The 27654-nt window shown below is 33.7% G+C and overlaps 1 protein-coding gene across 1 annotated transcript in view; it reads left to right on the top strand.

Moving 5' to 3' along the window:
* PLAA (phospholipase A2 activating protein) overlaps positions 1–27654 on the top strand; it is a 33837-nt gene extending 6183 nt beyond the window's left edge. Inside the window, 15 exon segments of the mRNA XM_079112347.1 lie at positions 1052–1245; positions 4977–5077; positions 5164–5284; positions 6738–6905; positions 7046–7181; positions 9286–9455; positions 13199–13356; positions 14023–14242; positions 17517–17585; positions 20594–20665; positions 23480–23581; positions 25075–25155; positions 25158–25187; positions 25190–25237; positions 26918–27654. Coding sequence (XP_078968473.1) covers positions 1052–1245; positions 4977–5077; positions 5164–5284; positions 6738–6905; positions 7046–7181; positions 9286–9455; positions 13199–13356; positions 14023–14242; positions 17517–17585; positions 20594–20665; positions 23480–23581; positions 25075–25155; positions 25158–25187; positions 25190–25237; positions 26918–27483 — 2236 coding nt within the window. The 3' untranslated portion in view covers positions 27484–27654.

Below are 27654 nucleotides of genomic sequence, written 5' to 3'. Positions count from 1 at the left end.
TTTGTATGTCTTTTAATTACCATCTGGGTCCTTTCATTTCACCCTGCAAGACTCCTTAAGCATTACCTGTGGGGAAAGTCTCCTGGTAACAAATTCCCTTGCTTCTGTTATCTGGGAAAGTTTTAATATCCCCTTCACTTTTGAAGGACAGTTTTGCAGGGCATAGGGTTCTTCGTAGACAGGTTTTTAATTTTTTTAAATTTTATTTTACCACTTTGAATATATTGGTCTATTGCCTTCTGACCTCCAAAGTGTGTGTAATTTATATGCTAATGCATGCACTGGGAATTGAATCCAGGGCCTTGCACTACTTATTTTGGGGGCGGGCAGGAGGTACCAGACATTGAATTTAGGGGCTTCAACCACTGAGCCACATCCCAGCCCCATTTCGTATTTTATTTAGCAACTCTCACTGAGTTGCTTAGCAATTTGCTTTTGCTGAGGCTGACTTTGAACTTGAGGGCCTCCTGCCTCAGACTCCTGAGCTGCTGGGATTATAGGCAAGTGATTCCACGCCCAGCATACCTATTCTACTTATAAGCTACACCCCAGACCCTCCTTTCAAAAGTTATTGATTAGATCCATGTATTATCTTGAAAGGATCTTTATATGTGATGAGTCATTTCTTTCTTGGTGCTTTCAAGATTCTCCCATTGAAATGTGTCTCAGTGTGGATGTCTGTTACTTGAAATTTGTTGAGCTTCTCTGGATGTGTATATTCATATCTGGGATTTTTTTTTTCAGCAATTATTTTTTAAAATAATCTCTCTCTCTTTTTGTATGTGGTTCTCTTGATTGTTTCCTACAGGGATTACAGTCTTTGTTCATTTTTCTCTCATTTTCTGTTACTGACACTTGATAATTTCTACATCCTATCTTCAAGTTCACTTATTTTTTCATTTGCCTATTTAATTTATAACAATGGATTTGTAAAATAGTATGTACTCTAAAGTTCAGCATGGACACTAAATGAAAATGAGTGCTTTGACAATTATGTTCTAGGGTAAGGCATGGGACAAATATTTGCCTATTAATTGTCTTGTCTTTCCAGTCCTAACAGGGGCTTTACAGAAATGCACTGTATGAGTGGCCACTCTAATTTTGTATCTTGTGTATGCATCATACCCTCAAGTGACATATACCCACATGGACTGATTGCCACTGGAGGAAATGACCACAATATTTGCATTTTCTCACTGGACAGTCCAGTGCCTCTTTATATTTTAAAAGGTCACAAAAATACAGGTGAGTATAACACTTTGGTATTTTTCTAATTGAAGTTTTCATCCCTTTGAACGTAAAATTCACATTTTCTCAAGTTTTTGTTATGTTTTCTTTCATCTATAGCTATGGTTTGATAGTGCAGAACTTTTTGAATCATCTTAGTTATGTGAATTCTCTGTTTCAAATTTACTTGTGAATTTAAAGATTGACATACTGAGATATATATATATATATATATATATATATATATATATATAAAATTATTATTATTTGTTTTGTTTTATTTTTCAGTCCTGGGGTTAAAACCCAGAGCCTTCTGCCTTCTGCATGCTAGGCAAGCACTCTACCATTGAGCTACACCCCAGCCTATATGTAAAAAGTAAAGTGTTCATTTATAAAAGGAAGAGGCTATATAATTTTAATATACTTCATGGTTTGGATTTTCTACTATTTTGTGCAGTGAAGTTATTTATGTACTAAGTGTATCTTTTATCTTTTGGCTGTCATCTGTGCAGCAAATTGAACATCAGGAAGAAGTGCATTTACTAATCTAGTGTCAGTATCAGAGTATTTAATACTTGTGAAAACCATTTTCCATAATTTGTATGTAATTCCTGGTTCTGTGATAATAGCGAATTTGTATATGGCTGAACAGCTCTTTGTTTTAAAACGGCAAGCTTGATCAGTACAGTTATGTGTACTTATTTTTATATATATGGCTGGAATATTTCAGGACATTACCCATAAACATTTAAACAATTTCTTTGAAAAATTTGTAAAATGTTTGTATGTGTGAAATTTTTAATACAGAGTGAAACAGATTTTTACAGCTTTATTATGGAAATCTGTAAATGTATACAAAATAGAGACTTGGGTTTTTGTTTTGTTTGTGTGTGTGTGTGTGTGTATGCTGGAGATTGAACCCAGGGCCTCACACGTGATAGGCAAGTGTTGTACCACTGAACCACATTCCCAGCCCAAGATTTGGTGTTCTATAATGAGTTATTATATAATCGTATATATAGAAGAGAAAAACATAATAATCCCTTCCAGCTTTAAAGGATTATCAACATGTAACCTATTTTTTTCATCTTACCCTCTACCACTGGTATTTTAAAAGAAATATTTGATATAGCATTTCATTTGTAAATACATCAAAATGTAAACTCTAAAACAGATTAGCAAACTTTTTTGTAAAGTATCAGTTGCTAAGTGTTTTAGGTTTTTCAAGCCATATGGTTAGTCTCATCATGACTCATTTCTGCCATTTTAGTACAAAAGCAGCCATAGACAATAAATAAATGTGCACATCATTTTAAATAAAATTTTAGAATTTACTACTCTCTTAGAAATAAGTGATCCAAAAGAAGAATTTTTTTAAGTTAACTGTTTCCAGTACACATAAAGTACTTTATATAAATGCAGTATAAGTAGGACATTCCAGTGATTGAATTTATTGACTTCTTGGCACTTGAATTTAAACAAAGAATAATCAAGTAATACAGAAGTTTTAAGTCAGACTTTTAAAAAAATTTTAACTATTTGAAAACCTACTTTTCATATAAATGGGAAAATTCACTTTGATTTTAGCGTCTAAACACAGTAGTTTGTATATTTATTTGTATTGTAATACCTTTCAGTGTTTGTCCCTAAGAACAAGTGTATGTGATACATTATGGATCCGTAAAGATATTTTGTGTTCTCATTGCACAGATTAGTTATGCATTTCCTGAGTGTCTAGTTTAGTTGTTGTTGTTTTGGGTTTTTTCCCTTGAAAAGATTAAAATCAACCTGGCATGGTGGTAGGTGCCTGCAGTCCCAGCTACTTGGGAGACTGAGGCAGGAGGGTGGCTTGAGCATAGATCAGTGTCAGCCCGGGCAATATAACAAGACTCCATTTCCTGCTCCTTTTTCCGTCCCCAAATTAAAATCATTTAATCTTTCTGAATTTTAGTCTCCTAATCTGTTAAATGGAACAACATCTGGTTCCTGAAGTTGTTATAGACAGTAATACACTTTTAAGTGTTCAATACATGGTAAGCACTCAATAACTTAGCTATTATTACTCAGTGAAGGTTTCTGTCTTCTGCTTTGTAAAGACTGAACAGTAGCCCATGTTCATGACCTCATGTTACACATTTTACCTACTATTCTTTGTCCTGCTTTCCTTTTTCACTTAATTTTTACCTGAGTATATTGTATATATTTTGAAAGTCACTTAAATTTTCTGGAACAAAGTGGGAAATAAGGAGACTATTAATTTAATTTTAATTTTAATCCACTTGGTTTTTAAATTTTATTTTTGTCAAAGAAAAAGTATTTTCTCTAAAGTTATTGATCCTTTTTTCTCCTTTCTGTAGTTTCTATTAACTATAGCTCATTTTTACAGATGCTGCAGTAGGTCTGTGAAACTTTTGCAAATGTTCTAACATATAAGTCAAGGTAGGCTAACATATTACATAATATAGTAACAAATAATTCCCAGATTTGAGTAACATAACACAGAATATATCTCATTCACCTTACATGAGTTAGTAAAGGGATTCTCCCTTTCAACATGAGTTAGTAAAGGGATTCTCCCCAGATTTTCTCAGACTCAAGTTGATAAGGGCTTTATCTCTACTTGTGCTTCAGTAGTAATTGCAGCAATGAAAGGACAACTTCAAATACAGGAGGAAAATACCATCCCCTTATGTGCTTGAGAAGGGAGAACTATCACAGTGTGCCTTCTGGCCACCAGCTACTCAGGTTGTTCTCCCTTCTGTAGTCAAAATATACCCACTTCCCTTCCAAGGTCAAATAGTCCAAATTCCCATCCAGAGGTAGCATAAAGCCCAAAGTTAAGAATCTCTTAGTGAAGTATGGTATTCTGAAAATCAGGGAAATATTGATCAGGTGTATCTATATCATCAGGTCTATATGTAGTTCCTCTCTAATTCAGAGATCTGTGAGCTAACTGCACCTATGTCATCCATACCCAGTATACTATTGTAGAAAAGGGAAGAATAACCAGGCAAACATTCCCATTCACAAAAGGAAATAGTTCAAGACAGCAGTTTCTTGTCTATTGCCATTCTGAAATTTGAATGAGTGGTTATTTCAAGGACCTCCTACTCTGAAAGTAGAGTTTTTTGTTTTTTTTTTTTTTAATCAGTTCCCTCTGGTCCAAAGACAGAGGTTCCAACTCTTATTCTTTGTGGCTTTACTTTGACTATCTGGATATTCTTCCTTTTCTGAGATAATTTTTAATATTTATGATGTTCAGTCTGCATAATTTTACATTAACATGATAATTAACTATTCCAATACTGTTGAACTTTGATCTTAGCTCTGGGTTTTTTGTATTTTTTTTTTTTTCATTTTCTTGAAAGTGACCCTAAATACCTATATATACAGTATTTCAGAATCACTTGCATTATCTTCCTATTGTTGTTTCTTAGAGCCAGAAGGGGTTATGCAGCCCACTTAGTCCTGTTCCCTCGTTTTACAGACTAGGAATCTGAGGTTAAGCATTCATTATCCATGATCACACAACTTGTAAGTGGTTCAGCAAGGCCTTGTATCCAAGCATTCTGCCCCCAGAGCCTGTGCTCTTGACCACTGCATTCTTCATCTCCACTGAATTGAACCTCAGTTGGGTAATACACTGTCACTTCACGAAGTGTTTTTAAAATTACAATACTTTAATAAGTTGCAAGGTTGAACATTTTTTCTCCATGAAACTACATTAACTAATTACTTTTTCCCCTTAGTTTGTAGTTTATCATCTGGAAAATTTGGGACATTACTTAGTGGCTCATGGGACACAACTGCTAAAGTCTGGCTGAATGACAAATGCATGATGACCTTACAGGTACAGTATGTTTGTGTGAATATTTTAGATAATAAACAAGTATGTTAATTCTATGCATGTTAAATTGATATCCATTTTACTCACAGGGTCATACTGCTGCAGTATGGGCAGTAAAGATTTTACCCGAACAAGGCTTAATGTTAACTGGTTCAGCAGATAAAACTATTAAACTGTGGAAGGCTGGCAGATGTGAGAGGACTTTTTCAGGTAAGATGGGGATAGACAACTTTTATTATAATCAAATTTATTATATTATTCAACAGATTAGAAACTTAAAAATTACATTTGAAAACATAAGTATATATAAACCATTAATTTGGACAAATGTGATTTTCTGACAGTTATATTTAATATCTTTTTTAATGTTATAATGAGCCCTCTCAAAAAACAACTAGGTGTAGACTCATAAAAAGTTGTATGATATGCTGTTAAATGTGTATGTGCTAGCTGGGTATGGTGGCGCATGCCTTTAATACCAGCAGCTCGGGAGGCTGAGGCAGGAGGATCTCGAGCTCAAAGCCAGCCTTAGCAAAATGGAGGTGCTAAGCAACTCAATGAGACCCTATCTGTAAATAAAATACAAAATAGGGCTGGGGATGTGGCTCAGTGGTCGAGTACCCCTGAGTTCAATCCCCAGTATCCACCCCTCATCCCTGAAAATGTGTATGTGATTTTTTTTGTGTGTGTTACTTTTGATTGTCCTTTTAACATGTTCAGGCTGAAAACTGAAGCATAAGCTTCTGATGGTAGGTCAGTAGTGTTATTTTTATCTCAAAGAAAGCATCATTATTGCCTTTATTTTTATTGAAATGCATTGTTTAATAATAATAAAATTTAGACTGTTAAGTCTGTGGGTTTTGGTAGATAGGCTTTTTAAAGTCTATCTAATGACTGTACTGAGGCATCTACTGTCTTAAATTTTATTTTTTTGTCTTGGTGCTGGGGATTGAGCCCTGGCCCCTCTGATGTCTAATATTATTATAATTAATTTATTTGAGTGGTACTTAGTTTTTGGTGTGAGTTTTTGTTCATCACTACCCTGGATAATACTTTGAAAAAAAGTAAAAGTAAAAAGTCCCTTTGAACAGTTCAAAGTAACTATAGATGGAAAATAGATAATGAGTTGTAATTAAGTATCCCTCTGTTTTCTGCATAAGTATTTTCAATTTCTATTTCAAGTCATTAATTTAGGATAACTAATCTAAATTAACAAATACTGAACATGAAGGGTTTGGTTTCTCATTTCCTTTATGAGGTCGCAACATCAAAAAATGTTTTGTCCTTAAACTTAGGAGACATTAACTTTTTAGTACATATTTTAATATATTTGAATATTGTGATTTTATGAGTAATTATTATTGGGAAAGAACAATTTTAAAGGAATTGTCAGGTGAAAATGAAGAATTTTTGGAGCCAAAATACAGTCTCTGGAATGTTTTAGGAAATAATTTAGGAAAAATAGGATTAATGTAAAATAACTTCAGAAGAATAGAAAATATTGCCAAAACTGAAATATAAATTTTGATTACCAGACTTTTCTACAGGAAAAAGGAAATTTTCTAACTTGAAAAATCAGTTTTTACTACTAATGTTTTACAATTTTAGTAAAATATATGGAGCCATTGAACAAAAGATACATTTTTCTTTTTTTTTAATGCAGGGCATGAAGACTGTGTAAGAGGTTTGGCAATTTTGAGTGAAACAGAATTTCTTTCCTGTGCAAATGATGCTAGTATTAGAAGATGGCAAATCACCGGCGAGTGTCTTGAAGTATATTATGGACATACAAATTATATTTATAGCATATCTGTCTTTCCTAATTGTAAAGGTAAGAGTAGTGTATTCTTTGTATTAAAATTTTGTTTTGTGCATTATTTTATCCCATTCTTGAGATGAGGGCATCTAGAAAGATGTTATTTATAAAAGTTGTAGCTAAACAAATTTTTTTTATATTTTCATGAATTTTAGATTTTGTGACAACAGCAGAAGATAGATCTCTGAGAATCTGGAAACAAGGGGAATGTGCTCAAACAATCCGACTTCCAGCTCAGTCTATATGGTGCTGCTGTGTGCTGGACAATGGTGACATTGTGGTTGGTGCGAGGTATTTATATTCTAGTCAGTCAATAAATTTTACATATCTAGGCCTTTGATAGGCACTAGAGTATACAGAGGTAAGCCATAGGAATAGCAAGTAAAATGAGAAGACTGCACATTCCTATTACTGAACAAAGGAGGTATAATGACTGTTACATTAATGATACGTGATATACTAGTATTGTACTGGCATTTTTGCAGTCCAAACACTGAAAGCAAAAGAAGCTATAGGACATAGAGAATGGTATGGGAAAATTTTCTGAAGAAGAAGAAATTCAGATTGGATTTTGAAGGATAATGAGTAGGAAAGGAAATTAGAATTTCCAACAAAGAGACAATATGTTTCCTTTATGGAATGAATGTGATATTCACAGGAGATGAGGGGAAAGGATGGAGAACTAAAGCTGGGGAATATTAAATAATAGATATGATAGGGCTTAACTGTGGAGAGCCTTGCAAACCAGCTATTTTTCACATTGGGTGAGTGGGAATAAGGAGTTATAACACTGGAGCAAGAAATGATATTATTAAAGTGGACCTTGTGAGTTATTAAATATATAGATTGGATTTAACTAGATATGACAGGAAAGCAAACTAGAATTCAACTGCAGCAGTAGGGATGTGAAGTTAAAAATCAGTGACTCCACAATTGCAGTGGATAAGAAATAAATAAATAAATGAGATAATTCAGACAAAATTATCAGAATGAGAATGAAAAGATAAAACTTCAAACTTTTGGTGGTTGGCAAATCCCATTATTAAAAATGGGGAAGTAGAGAATTAATCTGGTGCAGAAGGTTATGACTTTGGCTTTAGATTTCCTTTGTCTGAATGGTGGTTAGCCACACCCATGCCAGTAGAACGTGGGCAATTGGAGCCTAGCACAAGAACTGAAACTAAGGTAAGGATTTACCTAAAACTGCCATAAGCAAGCTGTTGATCACCTTTTTCTGAGGGAAGATATATAAAGGAAGAAGAGAAGATTAAGAACTGAATTTTGCAGTATACTGTGGATAGAGAGGGCCAGTAGGTTAAATAATACAAAGGAGTCCAAGTGTTGAAATTGAGGGATATGGAAAAGGAGAGATTGATTTTTGGAGGGAGATTGTCATCAGTGTGGGAAAAAAAAAATAGCTTGAGGTGTGAGGGAATGGAAAATTAGAAAAGCATTAGGATTTGGTTTGAAAAATATTATTAGTGACTCTTTTGATGTCCCATTGTAGTAGAAAATGGTAGAAAAAAAATGGTAAAAGGAGATAAGGAGGTATTCGAGAGATGGATGAAGGAAAGGATTGTAGATTATCCTGGCATTGAAGGTAAGGGGAAAAAAATGTGACAGCTGTTATAGATAGAGATTTTATAAAGTAGAACTGTTTTATTTTTTGGTCGAGTCAAAGGTTGATTTGTTGACTTAGTTTTATTCCCCACTAAGCACACTAGATAGAGGTTGAAGCAAAAAAAACTGAAAGAGCAAAATTGATTTAAGTAGAAGATTAAGAAGCAATATTCTTTAGAATTGAGCAGAACTAATAAAGTTGAAAGTAACTAACTTGACTCTCCTTCAAAATACAGAATTGAGGAATCATAGAAAAGGAATAATTTTTTCTGAGTTTGATGACTGCTGTCCAGTCTAAACTTAAGGCCATTGTTTTTCTTTGATTGAAGTTACTGCCAGGCACTGGTATGTAAAGAAAGCCCATGCTTTCCTATTGAACATCTGCTATTTTATAAGTATTAAGGTGGGTCTTTGAGCCTTTTATGAAGTAAACCAGTGCACTATCCTTCTTTATAGTAAAATACCTATGTAATATTGACTTTAAAAGTAAATTATATGTTTCTAGGTTGTTATGGTAAATATTTAACTTGGAGTTGAAAGTTATATTAAATATGTATTTCTCTGTCCATTTTCAGTAATTTATCCTTTAGCCAAGATAATGTAATTAGAAAGTAATATATGCTGAAGTCAGTATAGTGCTATAAATAAATACATAGTAACATTTCTTATATTCACAGATGCATTTTTGCTTTGGATCATTCAGGTGTGGAATGTTAATATACTATGGCAATGACTTTTAAAATCAGTTTTTTTGTTTATTTGTTTGTTTTTATAGTGATGGTATTATTAGAGTATTTACAGAGTCAGACGATCGGACAGCAAGTGCTGAGGAAATCAAGGCTTTTGAAAGAGAGCTCTCTCAGGCTACCATTGATTCCAAAACTGGTGATTTAGGGGACATTAATGCTGAGCAGCTTCCTGGGAGGGAACATCTGAATGAACCTGGTAAATATTGCAATGTTTCTAGTAGTAGTTTAAAATGTCACCATATTTGTCTTTGGGAATACTAAGAATGTAAGGGCAAAAAAATGTTGTTTTGCTAGTATTTCATTGTTATTCTCATTACTAGATACTAATTTTTGAGAATTTTTATTACCACACATTATTGCTGTGAGAAACTATGTTGCTCTTGCACCTATCTCATAGTATAGACTTTGAGTGATGCTTCCCATGAACAGGAATTTTTCTTTTTAATAAATCTCCTGACACTTAACTCAAAAATAGTAGTTTTATGGGTTGGGAATATAGCTCAGTTGGTAGAGTGCTTGCCTCGCATGCCCAAGGCCCTGAGTTCAATTCCCAGCACCACAAAAAAAAAAAAAAAAAAGAAAAAATAGTAATTTTTTTTTTACTACTATTAATTACTTAGGTAATACTTTTTGGCTAATTGAATTCTCTGAAGAAGGTTATACAGACTAATGCAAAAGTGAATTTAAATATATCAATGTCTGCTTATTAAGTTGAGGATCATTTGAGTTTGAAATCCAAGAACAAAAGTCATCTCAAGTAAAATCTTGTGGATATATCCCTGACCCATTACATCAGCACTTGTCAAAACTGGATTCATGGACCCCTGGGAATTCTGAAATTCTTTAGGGTGCTCATGAGGTCAAAGCTAATTTTATGATACTAGATGTTATTTGACTTTTTATACTGTGTAAAGGTTTGCACTGATGGTGCAAAAGCAATGATGGGTAAAATTGCTCACTCCTTAGCACATAAATCAAGGCAGTGGCACCAAACTGTTCTAATTATTGGTTTTTTTACTGGCATGCAGTTGTAATTTATGAAAAAAAATGCCATTTGCTTCTAATAGTCTCCTTGGTGAAGCATTAAAAATTATTAATTTGATAACATCTTAATCCCTTAGTACACATTTAAAAACATTTTGGATGATACAATGTAAAGTACACTATAGTACTGTGGTCTGAAGGAAAAACACTTGTTAGTTGTTTGAGTTTTAGATTGAGTTATCCCTTTTTTCATGAAATGCCATTTCTTTCTTTTTCTTTTCTTTTTTTTTTTTTTTTTTGTACCAGGGATCGAACCCAGCTGTCCTTAACCACTGAGCAACATTCCCAGCCCATTTTTAATTTTTTATTTTGAGAATCTTGCTAAGTTTCTTAGGGCCTTGCTAAGTTGTTGAGACTGGCTTTGAACTTGCCATCCTCCTGCCCCAGCCTCCTGAGCTACTGGGGTTACAAATTTGTGCCACCATGCCTAGCCATATGAAATACCATTTTCATTTGGGAGAACAACTAGCTATGGTTATTCAAGCTTGGGTAAATGGCAGACTTATTTATACAAAATGAACATGTCTCTTTAAGGAAAATAACTTAAGAATATTTGTTGTCAAAGGTAAAATTTAAACTTCAAATGAAAAGTTTCAGTTTGTTTGTGTCATAAGCAATAATGCTAACAATTCAATTTTTGATACTGAATAGTAAAATATGCAAATATGTGGAAGATATGCATATGTCAGTGAACCAGTATTTTCCAAAAACAATGCATGATGTTAAAAACTTATACATAGGTAAAGGATTCATTCAAGGTATAAAATAAAACAATGGGTTTTAGTGTAATAGAGCATAAAATTCATTGATATGGTTTCAGATTCTATACTTTAACCTTAAAGTAACCTTTAAGGAACTACTACATATTAGAATATTGACATTTTCTGAGAAAGCTATTTAACCAGTTCTCTGCTTTTGAATTATATATCTGAGCAAGGCTGAATTTTCTTTATTTACTTAAACAAACAAATTAGCAAGAGAGGAGATTAAAAGACAATGGACTAGGCCTATCATACTCACTTATATGCCACTGATATTAATAAGTATTGTGACATTAAAATACAAGGGTCTAGGTAATGTAATATCTGGCTAGACAGCTAATGTTCTGCCCTATGTAAGACGAGTGTGAATCTTTGAAGGATAACTAGCTGAAGTTATCCTTCACTCTGCCACTCTGCCACTTTCTGAGAAGATGACCTTCAAGTAAAGTTCTTAAGGAGGGAAAGGAATAGGTGGGTGTGGTGGTATCTGTAGTCCCAGCTACTGAGTCCAGGAATTCAAGACCAGCCTGGGCAACATAATGAGACACCAACAAAAAACAAAACAAAAAAAAGCAGGCAAAGGAGCTTATCTCTTCAACATCTGCATGAAAAGTATTATAGCCACAATAAATAGCCAGTGTAAAGTTGCTGTGGGGTGTAATGAGTGAACTAGTAGAATACTAAGAAGATAAGATCAGAGAGGATGGTAGGGACAGTTTATATTTGGCTTTATATAACACTCCAAGGATTAGGCTTTTACTAAGAGCAAGGTTAGAAGCCACTGAAGGGTTTCAAATAGAAGAGTTTGGGGACTTTACTTAAAACTTTTGAAGAAATTCCTATGGTTGTTGGGTTAATATATGCTATGAAGGGTTAAGAGTAGGAGATCATTGGATCAATCCAGCTGAGAAATGACAATGTCTTATACCAAGGGATCAAAATGGAGATGTAGAGAAGACATAGTTTTCTAGATATATTTTAAGAATGAGCTGATAGAAGTTGGTGAACGATTGGCTCTGGGATTGAAAGAGATATCAGGCTCATTTACTTTTTGGCCTGAGCCACTGGAAGAATGGAAAGTCATTTACTGAAATGAAATGTGTTGTGAGAAGATAGTTGATGATAAAACTTGTTTGATTTTCAATAGGCCAGTTCCATCCTAGTAGAATCTTTTTTCTTTTCGTGGTAAGTATTGGACTTTAAGCTCAGAGACCTTCCATATGCTAGGAAAGTGTACTACCAATGAGCTATGTTCCCAGCCTTTTATTTTATTTATTTAAAAAAAAATTTTTTTTTTTACAGACTGCATTTTGATTCATTGTACACAAATGGGGTACATCATTTCGTTTCTGTGGTTGAGCATGATGTAGATTCATACCATTCGTGTAATCATACATGTACACAGGGTAATGATGCCTGTCTCATTCCACCATTTTTCATAACCCCCCCTCTCATTTCCCTCTATGTAACCTAAGTTCCTCCATTCTTTTCTCACCCCCCCCCACCCTCATTATATATCATCATACACTTATCAGGGATAAGTGTTTTTTTGGGATTGGCTTACTTCATTTAGCATGATATTCTCCAATTCCATCCATTTGTCTGCAGATGCCATTCCTCTTTATGGCTGAATAATATTCCGTTGTATATATATACCACAGTTTCTTTATCCATTCATCTGTTGAAGTGCATCTAGGTTGGTTCCACAATCTAGCTATTGTGAATTGAGCTGCTATAAACATGGATGTGGCTGCATTACTGTAGTATGCTAATTTTAATTCCTTTGGGTATAAACCAAGATTTGAGACAGTGTCTTGCTAAGTTGCCCAAGTTGGCATTGAATTTGTGATCCTCCTACCTTGACCTCCTGAATAGCTAGGAGGGATTACAGATGTGTCATCATGGAGCTTAGACCTTTTTTTATTTAATAAAATTTCCTCACAGCCATTATTTATTATTTATTACTTATTTATTTATTCATCACCTTCTAGAATTATATTTTTTTATTTATTCTTTTATTAAAATTCTCTTTTAAATCTCTTATGTATAAATTTTAATGTTAAAAATGTCTTTCTAAATGTTTTTGAATTTTACTCTGCCATTCTGCTATTGATTCTTAAAAAATTTTTTTAAGGTACTAGAGAAGGACAGACTCGTCTAATCAGAGATGGGGACAGAGTTGAAGCCTATCAGTGGAGTGTTAGTGAAGGAAGGTGGATAAAAATTGGTGATGTTGTTGGCTCTTCTGGTGCTAATCAGCAAACATCTGGAAAAGTTTTATATGAAGGGAAAGTATGTCAACTTCTACTTCTAACTATCATTATCTTAAACCATTAGACAAATTAATTATAGGTTTTCTTTTCCCTGTGCTGATAAAATTTTCTTTGGTGTTTTGACATTGAAAAATACATACTGTGGAAAAATTATCATTTTACCTGGCTTGGAATAAATTTTTAGAATATTTCTTCACCATGTAGATAAAGCTGCACATGATAGACAAATTAGCCATTGTCTTTTAGAATTCCCATACATAACTCGTCCCAATAATTTTTCATTAGGAACTTCTGTACCACCTCTCATCTAATACTTAATGTATGGCTGTATTTAACTTGATAAGACATGAGGGACCCTGCAGGGCTTCTTATGCTAGCATGTTTAGGGTATCAAACAGCTGATACTTTTCTTTGAGATGAACCAGTTGGAAATCTTCCGTTGGTCCTAGAATTAGTTATAATCCATTTCCCATCTCCCTTCTCCCCTACCCCCTGTGAAATACTATTCTTAAAGCACATACAAGTATTGTTATCTTTATCTGCCAAAGAGGAAGCTTTTAGCATTGCACTTTGGAGAAAGTTTAAGCACTATAATCATTAAAATAATGAATACATTAACTTCTGTGGTATATATAAATCATTAACATATGAACAGGAAATTGATAATCTTTTTTTTTTATTATAGGAATTTGATTATGTTTTCTCAATTGATGTCAATGAAGGTGGACCATCATATAAATTGCCATATAATACCAGTGATGATCCCTGGCTAACTGCATATAATTTCTTGCAGAAGAATGATTTGAATCCCATGTTTTTAGATCAAGTGGCTAAATTTATTATTGATAACACAAAAGGTCAAATGTTGGGAATTGGGAATACCAGTTTTTCAGATCCATTCACAGGTGAGTTAGGGTGTGTTTTAACTCTTACATCCATCTGTGTTAGTCAGCTTTCTGTTGCTATGATGAAATACCTAAAATTTCAACCTAGAGAAGGAAAGATTGTTTGAGGATCAGGGTTTCAGACATTCCAGTCCATGTTCACTTGGCTGTGTGGATTCAGGACCTATGATGAGACAGGACATCATGATGTGGGGAAGGAGTGATGGAACAAAGCTGTCACTTCATGGCAGTCAGGAAGCAAGAGAGCAAGAGGAAGGGGCTAGGGACTAGAAATAGTCTCCAAGGGCACCCACTCCCTTGGTACCACCTAGTACAGTTTCCACTACCTCTTCAGTAGTCTGTTGAACTATGAATCCATCAATGGGTTAATCCCTTGATGAAGTTAGAGTTTTCATGATCCAGTCACCTCTCAAATGCCCCACCTCTCATTATTGCTGCCTTGGGGACCAAGCCTTGAACACATAAGCCTTTGGAGGATATTCCAGATCCAGATTATAACAATAAATATTGGGTTTTGACTTTGACATTTTTGGGTGATGTGGGGTTACTGGTGATTTTAATTAAACCCAATCTGCCTTGTACATTGCCTAAGCACATGCTGTACCACTGAGCTACACCTTTAGCCCCGGTTGATTTTTCTGATATGTTTAAGACTATGATTAATTGCTTGAATTTTTATAAAAAATCTACAGTGGATTTTTACCTCACATCTATATTTTTAACTTTCAAATTATGCAATTCTGTGTTTTATAGAAATAATTGTAATAAGTTATTATCTTTCAAAATTACAGCATCACTGTAAACAAAATAAATCAAGAATTTGATTCAGTCATTTGAATTAAAATGTAACTTCTAAGTTCCTTTATATAGTTCCCCCATGGTGCTGGGATGCATTTAGAGCCTCACACATGCTAGACAAATACTCTGTTATTAAGCTATACACCCAGACCCTAGTTTCCCTTTTTTTTTGACCCCACAGGCATTCAATCACTGAGCCACATCCCTAGCCCTTTTTATTTTCTGTTTTGAGACAGGGTCTTTCTAAATTGCTTAAGACCTTGCTAAGTTGCTGAGGCTGGTCTGGAACTTGTGATTCACCTGCTTCAGCCTTCCTCATCACTAGAATTTGAGGCATGCACCTTAGTTTCCATTTTTTAAAATATATTATAGTGATACTTAATAAAATGAAATTGTTTTCACTGGGTGTGGTGGCACTGGCCCGTAATCCTAGCAACTGAGGACGCTGATGCAGGTAGATTGAAAGTTTGAGGCCAACCTTGAGAACTTAGTGAGAGACCCATCTCAAAATAAAAAGTAAAAAGAGATGTTGTTTGGTGGTAAAACACCCCTGCCATTCAATCCCCGGTATCACACCCAAAAATGAAATTATTTTCACATGAAGGTAAATTAGTTGTGTATCAACTCTAGGACTGAATTGTTATTTATGTTCTACATGCTTATTTTAAGTTAGTTGTTTTTAACATTTTATGTAGTATCTTAAATGTTATAAGTGGGATTAGGAGAGCATGCCACTTTGTAAGTCGTATTTGTCTGAAACTAAAATTCCAGTGAATTTTCCAAGTTATATTTTCTTAACTTTAATGGTTTTCTGACTTGGTCCCAGCACATAAATGTTAAAGTCTCCATAATATAATATAAAAAGAATTTCAGGTGATATCTGACCTAAATAATATATACATACAATGAATTCCTATCCCATTCCTATACAAATTCACTAAAATTCCTGCTTTTGCTATTGCTATCAAGACCACAAGCGTTAAATATTAATCTTTTAAACAATTAATACCAATAATATTAACTAGAATTGGCTTATTAATAAAGTAGATACTAATTATCAGTAAAACTTGCATTCGTTTACTAATTAAAATTAGTAAAGGTAATATTAGTCTGAATTTTGGCTCCCAGAAAGTAGTTATAATCCTAGTAATTAATTCCTTAAGTTCTAGATCCAAGAATCTGAAGAAACAGAATGCCGCATCTTTGTTTAAGCCTACTCCAAGTAAAAGTTTGAAATAGGTAGTTTATTGTTAATGTTTTCTATTGTCATTTCTTTGTGTGTGTGAGAGGGGGAAATACTGAGATGCTGGGGGTTAAAACCAAGGCCTCCAATATGTTAGGGAGGTACTCTGTTAAGCTATATCCCTTGCCCCCTGTTGTCATTTCTGACTTCATTTTTCACGTGGTAATGATTCCCTTGATCTACAAAAACCCATAGCCTCTTCCAGTCTCAAATCCCTTTACAGATCTGTTCTTCCCTTGTGGATACTCCATGTTTCCAAATTCTCTCTCTCTCTTTTCCTAACACAATTTCCATTGCTCATTCCCATAATAAAACAAATCTCACCTGCATGTTGACTTAAAAGAATTAGCAAAGTAATTCACTACTGAATTAAAAATTATTTAACCTTCCAAATACTTGCACTTAACACATAAAGTAAAAAACATTAGATGCTTAGTGCCTAGATGTTTCTCTTGTTGAAAGTTCAGACTCAGATCAAAAGAGTGAACTCTCCTTGCAGAACTGGTTAAGACCGTTTTGTGGGATGAAGACAAGTATTAAAGCAGTTGACTGTGTCTGGAAGTCTAGCAACTCCTTCACTTGTTTTGCTCTTCTGAGATGTTATAAACATCTTTACATATCTTTTGTGGACAACCTGATTATTTCCCTAGAGCTACTAACAAAACATGTATTCTCATATAATACATGCTTGTAAATGTATAAATGAAAATGTTTTGTTTATAGCTCTCTTCCCCTTTGTAATTCTGTCTACCGGTAGTTATAAGATCCAATGGATACAAGCAATTTTTGTTCCCTGCTGGATCCCTGGCACTGAGTGTACAGTTTGACACCTGAATTAATGAACCAGAACTTCTCTAAGAGATTAACATTTAATGCGTGTGGTTTTTGATAGCAACAGCAATAGCAGGAATTCTTGTGAATTTGTATAGGAACAGGATAGGAATTGATTATATGTGTTTATTATTTAGGTCAGAAATCACCTGCAATTCTTTTTATTTTAGAATACAGTTATTTTAATATTTACATGCTGGAGCCTAGTTAAAAAAAGCATTAAAGTTAAGAAAACAAAAATTAAAGAATCACTGAAATTTTAATTTCTTCCCAGCCCATAAGACTATGTTGTATTCATGAGACAGCTTTGATCTTCAGCTTTTCTTCAAGCTTGGGTTTTTCTAATGTAAGTATTATACTGTTTATGAAAACTTTAGCTTTTCCTTTATTTTGTTCACACAGGTGGTGGTCGGTATGTTCCGGGCTCTTCAGGATCTTCCAACGCTCTGCCAACAGCAGATCCTTTTACAGGTGGGATGTAGTTTTGATTAACATATTCTTCTCTACTACATAGATAGCATTTTGCATTCTATGGTTTTACATTTTGGAGGTATTATCTAGTAATTGATAATTTCCCTTATCTATATTTTCAATTTTGATGGATCTCCTTTTTTTAAAAATTCTAATTTTTGCTTTTCCTGGAGTAATTTGGTAGATTTCCTCATGACTCTTGAATATTTTTAGAACCCATCATTTTCTCCAGTGGTTCTTCCTACCAGGAGAGTAGAATAGTTAAGAATACAGGTTTTAGAGTTAGAAAGACTTTGGTTGAAAACCTGGCTCTACCACTTACTTGCTATGAGGAGTTGGCAAGTTACTTAACCTATCTCAGTTTATTTTTTTTATCTGTGAAATTAGATAATAGGGGAACCCATCAACCAAGACACAGCATGAGTGCCATCACATCATTGATGAGATGCTACCAATTACAAGCAGAGAAGGAGCTGTGTGAGTCCTGATATTGGATGGAGCAATGCAATCAAGAAGTCAGCCCAGGCATATTTTGACTTAGCATGGGAGAAGACATTTCACCTGACGGCTCAGGATTAGTCTTCCTAATCTAAATTATTAATGGCCTCCCGGAAGCCTTTGAAGTGTCTTTGTATCTCATGAGAGTGAATTACTTACTGAGGTATGCAAGCCTCAATGTCAATACTTCTGGAAAAAAAAATCTCTGGAGTTGGACTTCAGTACAACTAAAGAAGTCTCTATTTCAGAATGGCTCTTGATATCTTTTATGATGCTGTTTGTTGGATCTTCAGGCAGAGTTCTTGGACAATGTACCTAATTCGAGAAGCGATTCATAACCTTTATGGAATCCACTGGCCTTGCAGACTTAGTACAGTGGGCTATAAAAATGACCACCCTACGATCTGCTCAGCCATAGATTGGGCCAACACACAACCTTAGGTCAGTGTCATGAAATTGTGAATTGCTCTCAGTGAGCTTCCTTTCTCCTGTTAATGAACTGGTGGCCCAGATACTAATGGTTACACCCTGTGCATTGATAGCCAGTATACTAAAATAACAGACTATCAAGCTAAACACTGTGGCATTAATGTGACTATAAAGGAAGTCTTTGATGACATAATGTAATTTCAAATGGTAAAGATCTGAAGAGTGGATAAATGATGACTTTATCAGCAGTTCAGGAACAGTGATACCCTGAAAATTATTCCAACAGAGTTCCAAAATCTCACTGGTGGCTTTTTTCTGGAACAGAAAAAACATACCAAGATTCAGCTTTTACCAACAATATCAAGAGAACTCCTGGGGCCATCGTCATCAGAGCATGTCTCACTGTTATACAATGTCAGTAACTCAGAAAATTCAGTAATTATGTAGATATGCAGATAGCATTCTAAATGTCTAAGAGAATTGTTACTAGGATCACTGAACTGCACTTCTATTAAAAAAAAAAATAGGTAACAGCACATACCATATTGAGATCTGAAAATTAAATGGTATAATGCTTATAAAGTGTTTATAAAATGCTTGAAATACATTTAAGGAATCGATATATTTAAGCTATATTATTGTTGATGTTGTTCCCCCAACTTTACCAAATAGCATTGAGGCCAAAAAATTTTCCCATCTGTCTTACCCCTTAAATCAACTCTATTTTTCTTTCCTTACTAATTTATGCACTACTCACACTTCTTATGGCCATAAGAATGATCTAAGAAACTTATGTAAACTAATTATCCCAATGTTGTACTCCCAGAGATTTGATTCCCTAGATTAATGGGGAGATTAAAAACACTTACGCCTTAATCCTTCACCCAAGAATTCTGACTAAATACTCTAAGGTCTGGATTGCTCTAGTGTATCTCTAGAAATTCCTTATTTGTTTCTAAATGGGCACCAATTTAGAGAAATGTGTTATGAGTAGACTTTGGGAATCTGCCTTTTTAAATAGGTAACTTATTCAGTGATCAGAGAACACATTAAGAAAAGCGTAGGACTATAGTCTGCCTTTTAATAGCTTTAATGCCTTGGGCAAATTATTCAACTTTCTAAAATATTGTGAATTATAATGGTATCTAGTTAATATTTGAATGAATATGTTCACATAAGATGCTTAGCATGCTGCCTGACATAATTAATGCTCAACAAATGTACTTATTCTGTGATCTTTATTATTATTATTATTATTATTATTATTATTATTATTGACAGTCCTGGGAATGAATCCAGGGCCTCACATGCTAGGCAAGCACAGTACCACTGAACTACATCTCCAACCCTTTTGAATTTATTTATTTTTTATTTATTTATTTATTTATTTGAGACAGTGGCTCACAAAATTGCCCAGGCTGGCCTTGACTTTGTAATCCTCCTGTCTCAGACTCCTGAGATTATAGGCATGTGCCACCACACTTGTTTGTTTATTGTTTTTTGGATTTTATTTAGTTTATTTATGTTTCCTGTGTATCTTACACTGGTTATAGCAACTCCTACATTGTATTACAAACTCAGGCCAGAACATGAGCTCATCATCTTCTTTCTCTCAATGGCTAATCCAGGGCTCTGAACATCTCCAACTCTATGATCTCAAATATAACTGGACTGTTGTCATAGCATCCCTAACTCTTACCTAGGTCTGTTCCAATTATCTTATGTGCTAGCAGCTAGCCCTATTCTTTTCTTTCACATAGGGTTCACGTTTCATTTTGAATGAAATTTCTCTTTAATTCACTTGTTTTTGTAATTTCCTGAACTTCTATAATTAAAATGTTTAAGGCATCTAATGGTTATTTTGTCACTTGAAAGTTACTTTTTTAGCTAACATTTATTGGGCACTTACTTTATGCAATTCACTGCTCCAAGCATTTTTCTGTAACACATTTATTATGTATATCAAGGTGCTATTCTGGAAGTATGACTGATGATGAAAATAAGTTATGTAAAGAAGGACTGGTTTGGACTTTATAATTTGTAGTTACCTTTTGCTTACCAGGAATATTATCACATTGTAGGTGCTGGTCGTTATGTGCCAGGTTCTGCAAGTATGGGCACTACTAACATGACTGGAGTTGATCCATTTACAGGTACATACTCTTAACCTCTCTTAATTTTTAAAATTCATTGAAACTTTTATTTAATAAAAAAAGTAAGACATTTGTATCTTTTTTCTTAATATTTTGTTTCAGTTATAGGTAGACATAATACCTTTATTTTATTAATATGTGGGGCTGAGGATCAAACCTAGGGCCCCATGCATGCTAGGCGAGCACTCTACCACTGAGCCACAACCCCAGCCCTGTGTCATTTTCTTGATTGAGAAATATTTTTAGAGTAAATAATTTTCTTGGCTTGGCTTTTAGAATTTTGTTAAAATTGTCTCTTTACCACACATTAGGTAAAAAGAATAAGCTCAAGCCTCATCCCCAGAGATGCTCACTGATCTAATATTGCTCTAGGTTAGGACCTTGGAAAAAGTAGTTTTATATCTTTCAATGTGATTTTAATATGCAGCCAGGATTGAAAACTAGTGCTGTAAATTGGGTTTCTCATTACCCTTAGAAAAATCTGTATTTATTCCAATCTCTCTTCCTTCTTTCTTCCTTAATATACTGAGAGTGTAATTCACTGTATTATTATCCTTTGTTTTTCTTTTCTTTTTTTCCCCCAGTATGAATGAACCCAAGGGCACTTAACCACTGATCCATATCCCCAGTCCTTTTTTTGAGACAGGGTCTTCACTAAGTTGCTGACTTTGAACTTGTGATCCTCCTGCCCTACCTCCCAAGCTGCTTATCCATGGTTTTCTTTAAGAAGACTCAAAAAATTTGCTTTTATGATATTTGGCCTTCTCCTGAGCAACTAATTTTTTTTTATCCTAAATATCTCACCTAGAGTGTGATACATCTTATCACTTCTTATATGCAGGCATGTTTTTCTGTATTTCTGTAAAATGCAAAGCCATATCTGTGGCTCTTCGCTATGAAGTTTGATGGATCTTTTGTCATGTTTTTCCCCTTGGAATTACTATTTCATGTTTTCTGTGATATGTAGATATGTATGTGTATATCTATCCATATTTATATACATATGTACATGATAATTTGAATAGCATATACTGTATAAGCATCATAAAAGAAATGCCCATAAAGTTATCACTCTATGTAAGAATAGCTTGGCATGTGATTTTTTTGAGCTGATTTTTAATTTTAAAAGTAACACTGGTTGGCAGTCTTAAAGTATAACATAGTTAAAATTATGGACTCGAGTGAGAATGCTCAGATTCAAATCTTAGTTCCATACTTTTTATCTGTTTTACCATGAACAAATTATTTGATGTGTCTGTGCCTCTGCTTTTCTCATTTGCAAATTTGTAACAGTATCTACCTTCTAGAATTATTAAAAACCCCAAATTACAAAATTTATGTAAATGGATTTTTGTAGAATGTGTTTAGTAATTGCTGAATATACCTGTTGTAACAAAACAGGCTGAAGTTAACAGTGTTCCTTCCCATTTTCCAGAAATTAGTTTTTAATAGTTTGTATCTAAACTGGACCTTTATATACCTTACTCCAGTCTTCACCATCTTTCTCCTAGACTAATGAAATGCCTCCACAGTGGTCTCTCTGGTCCATACTGCAGCCAATGATCTTTTTACAGTTCACACTGTTGATTGCCCTTCCTTGATTAAAAACCCTTAAGTGACTTCCCATTGAATATTTTCTCCTGCCTTTATATTCCTCTCTGCCCAGCTACACTGACCATCAGTTTCTTGAGCATGTCATGTTATTTTTTACTTCAGGAGCTTTGAACACAGTTTTGTCTGAGGATACTTAAACCCTTTGCTTTTTTATGTTATTTGTTGTTTAACACCCTACCCACCCCACGCCCCAAACACCCATTTGTCCTTTGCCAGATCACCCATTCTATCATGCTGTCTTTGTATGCTATACTTTGCCTTCAGATAATTTTATTGTGCTTAATTATTTGAATATTTATATCTGCCTTTACTCCTTTCTATCCCTAATATGATAAGAATTAAATTTTCATGACTTTTGCAAAATACCCTAGTTTTACATTAGAACAAAAATGGAGTATAAGATTTAAAACGTTAAGCAAGATAAACTAAAACCAGGTATGGTGGCACACACCTGTAATCCCAGCTATTCATGAGGCTGAGGCAAGAGAATCCCAAGATTGAGTTGTCTGGGAGCCTTAGTGAGACCCTATCTAAGAAAATAAATAAAGGGCTGGGGCTGTAGCTCAGAGGTAAAACACCCCTGGGTTCAATCCAAGTATAGGGGGGAAAAAAACTAAATAAATTAGATTTAAATTATACTTTCACTGAAATAATTTTATTCCATTGAATGTTGTTGAATTTTCATCTTGTGCCAGCCTTTTCTTCATTATCTCTACTATAGTAGAGATTTAATGAAATAAAAACATATAAAAGAATACAGGAATTTGCTACTTGGGAATTTATAAAGAAGATATAGAAAGTAAATACAGAAAATGACAATGTCTCTCATTTGGAGTAAATAGTAAAAGATATGAGAAAGAAGAGATCATTGTGTTAGAGAAGACAGGAATAGAAAGTTTCATAATTGTTTTGCATTTTTTCATCTTTTAAAAATACACAGTTTCAATTGAATCCTTAAAATAGAAAAGTAGAAAATATAAGAAGGAAAGGCCACCTTGTACATGTAAGCTTCCATTGCCCAAAGCAAAAATTTTTATATCAACAAGTATTTCTTGTGGATAGGCTTTTTTTAATTACTTGTTTTGATTGCATACTCTGAGTAGTTATATATCTTAGTACTTGTGAAAACAAACTTACATTAGAGAGATCTCATTTTTAATCACTCCTTATGATTGTCATGATTATTTATTTTGTAAATAGGGAATAGTGCCTACCGATCAGCTGCATCTAAAACAGTGAATATTTACTTCCCTAAAAAAGAAGCTGTTACTTTTGACCAAGCAAACCCTACACAAATATTAGGTAAGCCTTTTTTAATTAATTTTTTCACATTCCCACGTACTGTTGGAAACACTCTGAAGGCTCCTTCTACTAAAATATGTGAGGAATTGGTTACTTGTATGAAGAGACTTCTACTGTGGTATTATACAATTATATTTGCTACAAATTTAAAAATTTGGTTATGGATCCTTAATACTTTGTAAGATACTTTATACAAATAAGGGATAAATATTTTATTATGATTTTAATGAGAATAAAATTATAGGAGGGAAATGTTAAGTTCCACCCCATTGGCATTTCATGTTGTCAAAAAAAAAAAAAGAAAGAAAAAGAAAAGAAAAAAAAGTGAATGAGTAAAGCATTTGAAAAATAAAGATCTTATTTTTTTTAAATTAATGGCTCATAGTAATAATAGTCATAGTTAATTATCCACTAAAAGTGAAATTGCTCTATTAACTTTGTTTTTCATGTTAATTTTTTTTCTCAAAAAATGTAACAGGGTTGTTTTAGACCAAGAATTACTGTCTCTGCCACAAAGATTATGGTGAGAATTAAATTGAGATAAACCGTAACACTTGTACAGAATATAAGCAGAGTTTTTGTTTATTTGGTTGCTATTATCCTTCATGTTACCATTGTAAAAATCACTGACATTGATAGGTTTTTTTTAATGTATTTGAAGAAAAATGTATATACACACTTTTGTACATATATTCTTGTACAAATATAAGAGATTTCTGTTTTGCATTCCTTAAATAAATTTTGTTTTTAATAGAGTGCTAGTGTTAAAATTTTTAATACCAAAGAGTAGTGAAATAGGTCCAGGGCTATTTATGATTGATAAAAATTTGTAATGTTTATCTTCTTTAATCTCTGTGATGGAAAGCTGAACTTCTTTATTCTCAAAAGTAAGAACTTTTGAAGAAATAGTATGACTCAAAGTTTTTGTGATAAGTATATAGATATTAAAGATGTATGATAACTGAAGGAAATTATAAACATGGAAGTTAATGCAATATTTATTAAATTTTAAAAATAATGTTTTGTCAAATATGCACATTGAACTTAGTATATTAACTATTATAGTCAATTAATTCTTTAGCTGTTTCCTTGATTCATAGAAGTTGGCATAAATTTACTAAAAAGTTATAAATTTTCTCATTGGCAAAGTAGTAGTTTGACTAATACTTGGGTATATATAACATGAAGTTGCTTTGAAAACCATTCAAAATAGTTATAAATACAGTATACTTTAAAAACTATTAAAAGTATATTATTTTCTATTAAAAAAGAAAGCTTTACAAGGTAAATTAAAATGATTCACAGTAATTTGTTTTTTTTAATCATATAGTGCTCAGCCAAGAAATACTCACATATTTTTATTTTATGGTCTTTGGTAATTGCCGAGAAAAGTCTTAATGTCATACAGTAGAATATTACTGAAAATTTTGGCTTTTATGATCATCTGGCTAACTATAGTTAAGAGAATTTTGAAGATTTCTCTTTGGGTTTAGGAAAACTGAAGGAGCTTAATGGAACTGCACCTGAAGAGAAAAAGTTAACTGAGGATGACTTGGTACTTCTTGAAAAGATATTGTCTTAATATGTAATAGTTCTTCAGAGAAACCACAGCCCAGCAACTTCAGATTTTGTGGAAAGCTATAAACTGGCCTGAAGGTAAACAAACACTCTTCCAAATGTAACTAGAAAGCTTTTATTTCAATCCCTACTACTGGTGTTTCAAGATTAAATAAAAGTTAACCTAGGAAGATCAAATTCAAATTGTGAAAACTTCACAAGACGGATTCACTATATTACTGTAATTCATAATCTTGTTTTGGTCACATGCCTTATGAAAATCTGAAGGTACAAGCTGAGTATACCTTATCTGAAATGTTTGAAACCAGAAGTGTTTTGGATTTGGGAGTTTTTCAGATTTTGAAATATTTGCATAGACTTTACCAGTTGAGCATCTTTATCTGAAAATTCAAATTCCAAACTACTTTTTGTAACCTGCATTTTCATATTCTGCATTTTCAGATTAAGAATTCTCAATTTATATCTGGGTGCAGTGGCACATGCCTGTAATCTGAGCAGCTCTGGGGCTAAGGCAAGAGGATTGCAAGTTCAGTGCCAAACTCAGCAAGACTCTGTCACTAAAATATAAAAAAGGGCTGGAGATATGGCTTAGTGGTTAAATGTCTCTGGATTTAATCCCTGACCACCCCCTCCTCAAAAATCTCAATCTTCCATATAATGATCCCTGTATATACAACAGTTTGTATACCATTTCAGTATTTGTGCATCCCCTACAAGTGATCCAAGAAACTGCGATTTTTTTTAATCCTAGGCTACAGACACTTGCTATATGATTTACCCCTCCATTATGTTAGTTACATTTAATTGCAAAAGTGTCCTTGCCCCCATTTTTTTCACGCCATTGATTTACTGGAGAAAAAGTCATTTTATTCTACAAAATGTCACACATTATAGATTTGACTGATTGCTTATTGTGTTCCTCTCTGTATTTTTTTTTCCTAGAAGCATTATTAGATTTTATTTTCATTGGCTTATTACTTACTTTTGAAGATCCTTGGTATTTTTAAAGATCCTTCCTTATATATGGTGCTGTGTACTACTTTTATATTGTGGTGCACATAATATCAGAAATATCAGATTTTCTCACTTAGAGTAATGCTAAGATTATTGCATGAATTCAGATGTGTCTATCCAATCCCTTGATTATAAAGCTTCTTCCACCAGTCTGAGTATTCTTTCCACATTTGTTGATTGATTTGTTCTCTAAAAAACTCCCTGTTCAACCCTTTATTGTTGTAGGACTTTTATAAACAAGAACCCCATTACATTAATTCAGTTCATCATTGAATACTATGTGTCATGCTGAGTTACCTTATTTTTATAGCACATCTGGATTTATAGCAATAAGTCCAGTCTGTATAAATATGAAAAATCAACTGTGATTTCTAAAAATATGTGTGTTTTGTGGAGCCAACACATTTTTTTAACATTTTCTAAAATGCGCATATATTAATTTTGTAGCAGAAAAATAAAATCCTTTAAAAAATATTCATACGAGCTAAGTGAGGTGGTGCATGTGTGTAATCACAGCTTCTTGGGATGCTGAAGCAGGAGAATTTCAAGCTAGAGACCAGCCTTGGCAACCTACTAAGACCCTGTTTCAAAATAAGAAGGACTGGGGATTGTAGCTTAGTGATAGTATACCCCTGGGTTCAATCCCCAGTACCACAAAAAAAAAAAAAAAAAAATGTTTTAAAATTAATACTCATTGAATTTTCTAGATTTTCATAAACATTAATTAATTTTTCTTTTTAACAGATATTGTCTTTCCTGCACTTGACATTCTTCGGTTGTCAATTAAACATCCCAGTGTGAATGAAAACTTCTGCAATGAAAAGGAAGGGGCTCAGTTCAGCAGTCATCTTATCAATCTCTTGAACCCTAAAGGAAAGCCAGCAAACCAGCTGCTTGCTCTCAGGACTTTTTGCAATTGCTTTGTTGGCCAGGCAGGACAAAAGCTCATGATGTCCCAGAGGGAATCACTGATGTCCCATGCAGTAGAACTGAAATCAGGGAGCAATAAGAACATTCACATTGCTCTGGCTACATTGACCTTGAACTATTCTGTTTGTTTTCATAAAGACCATAACATTGAAGGGAAAGCTCAATGCTTATCAGTAATTAGCACAATCTTGGAAGTTGTTCAAGACCTAGAAGCCACTTTTAGACTTCTTGTGGCTCTTGGGACACTTATCAGTGATGATTCAAATGCTGTACAATTAGCCAAGTCTTTAGGTGTTGATACTCAAATAAAAAAGTATGCCTCAGTATCAGAACCAGCTAAAGTAAGTGAATGCTGTAGACTTATCCTGAATTTGCTGTAGTATTGGGGAATGGGGGCTGAGATTTTAAATTGATTAGTGTTTTTTTTTTCCTCACATTTTACATGACTGATTAAAGATTATTAAAAAAAAAATACTGTGGATTAAGTAAAGTTCAGATATTGTAAAGTGGCAGGGAGGGGAAACAAAGGAGAAATAAAATTTTTGCACTGA

Source organism: Sciurus vulgaris, assembly GCF_902686455.1.
Source record: "Sciurus vulgaris genome assembly, chromosome: 15".
Lineage (NCBI taxonomy): Eukaryota > Metazoa > Chordata > Mammalia > Rodentia > Sciuridae > Sciurus > Sciurus vulgaris.
This window is presented reverse-complemented; position numbering and strand designations above follow the sequence as displayed.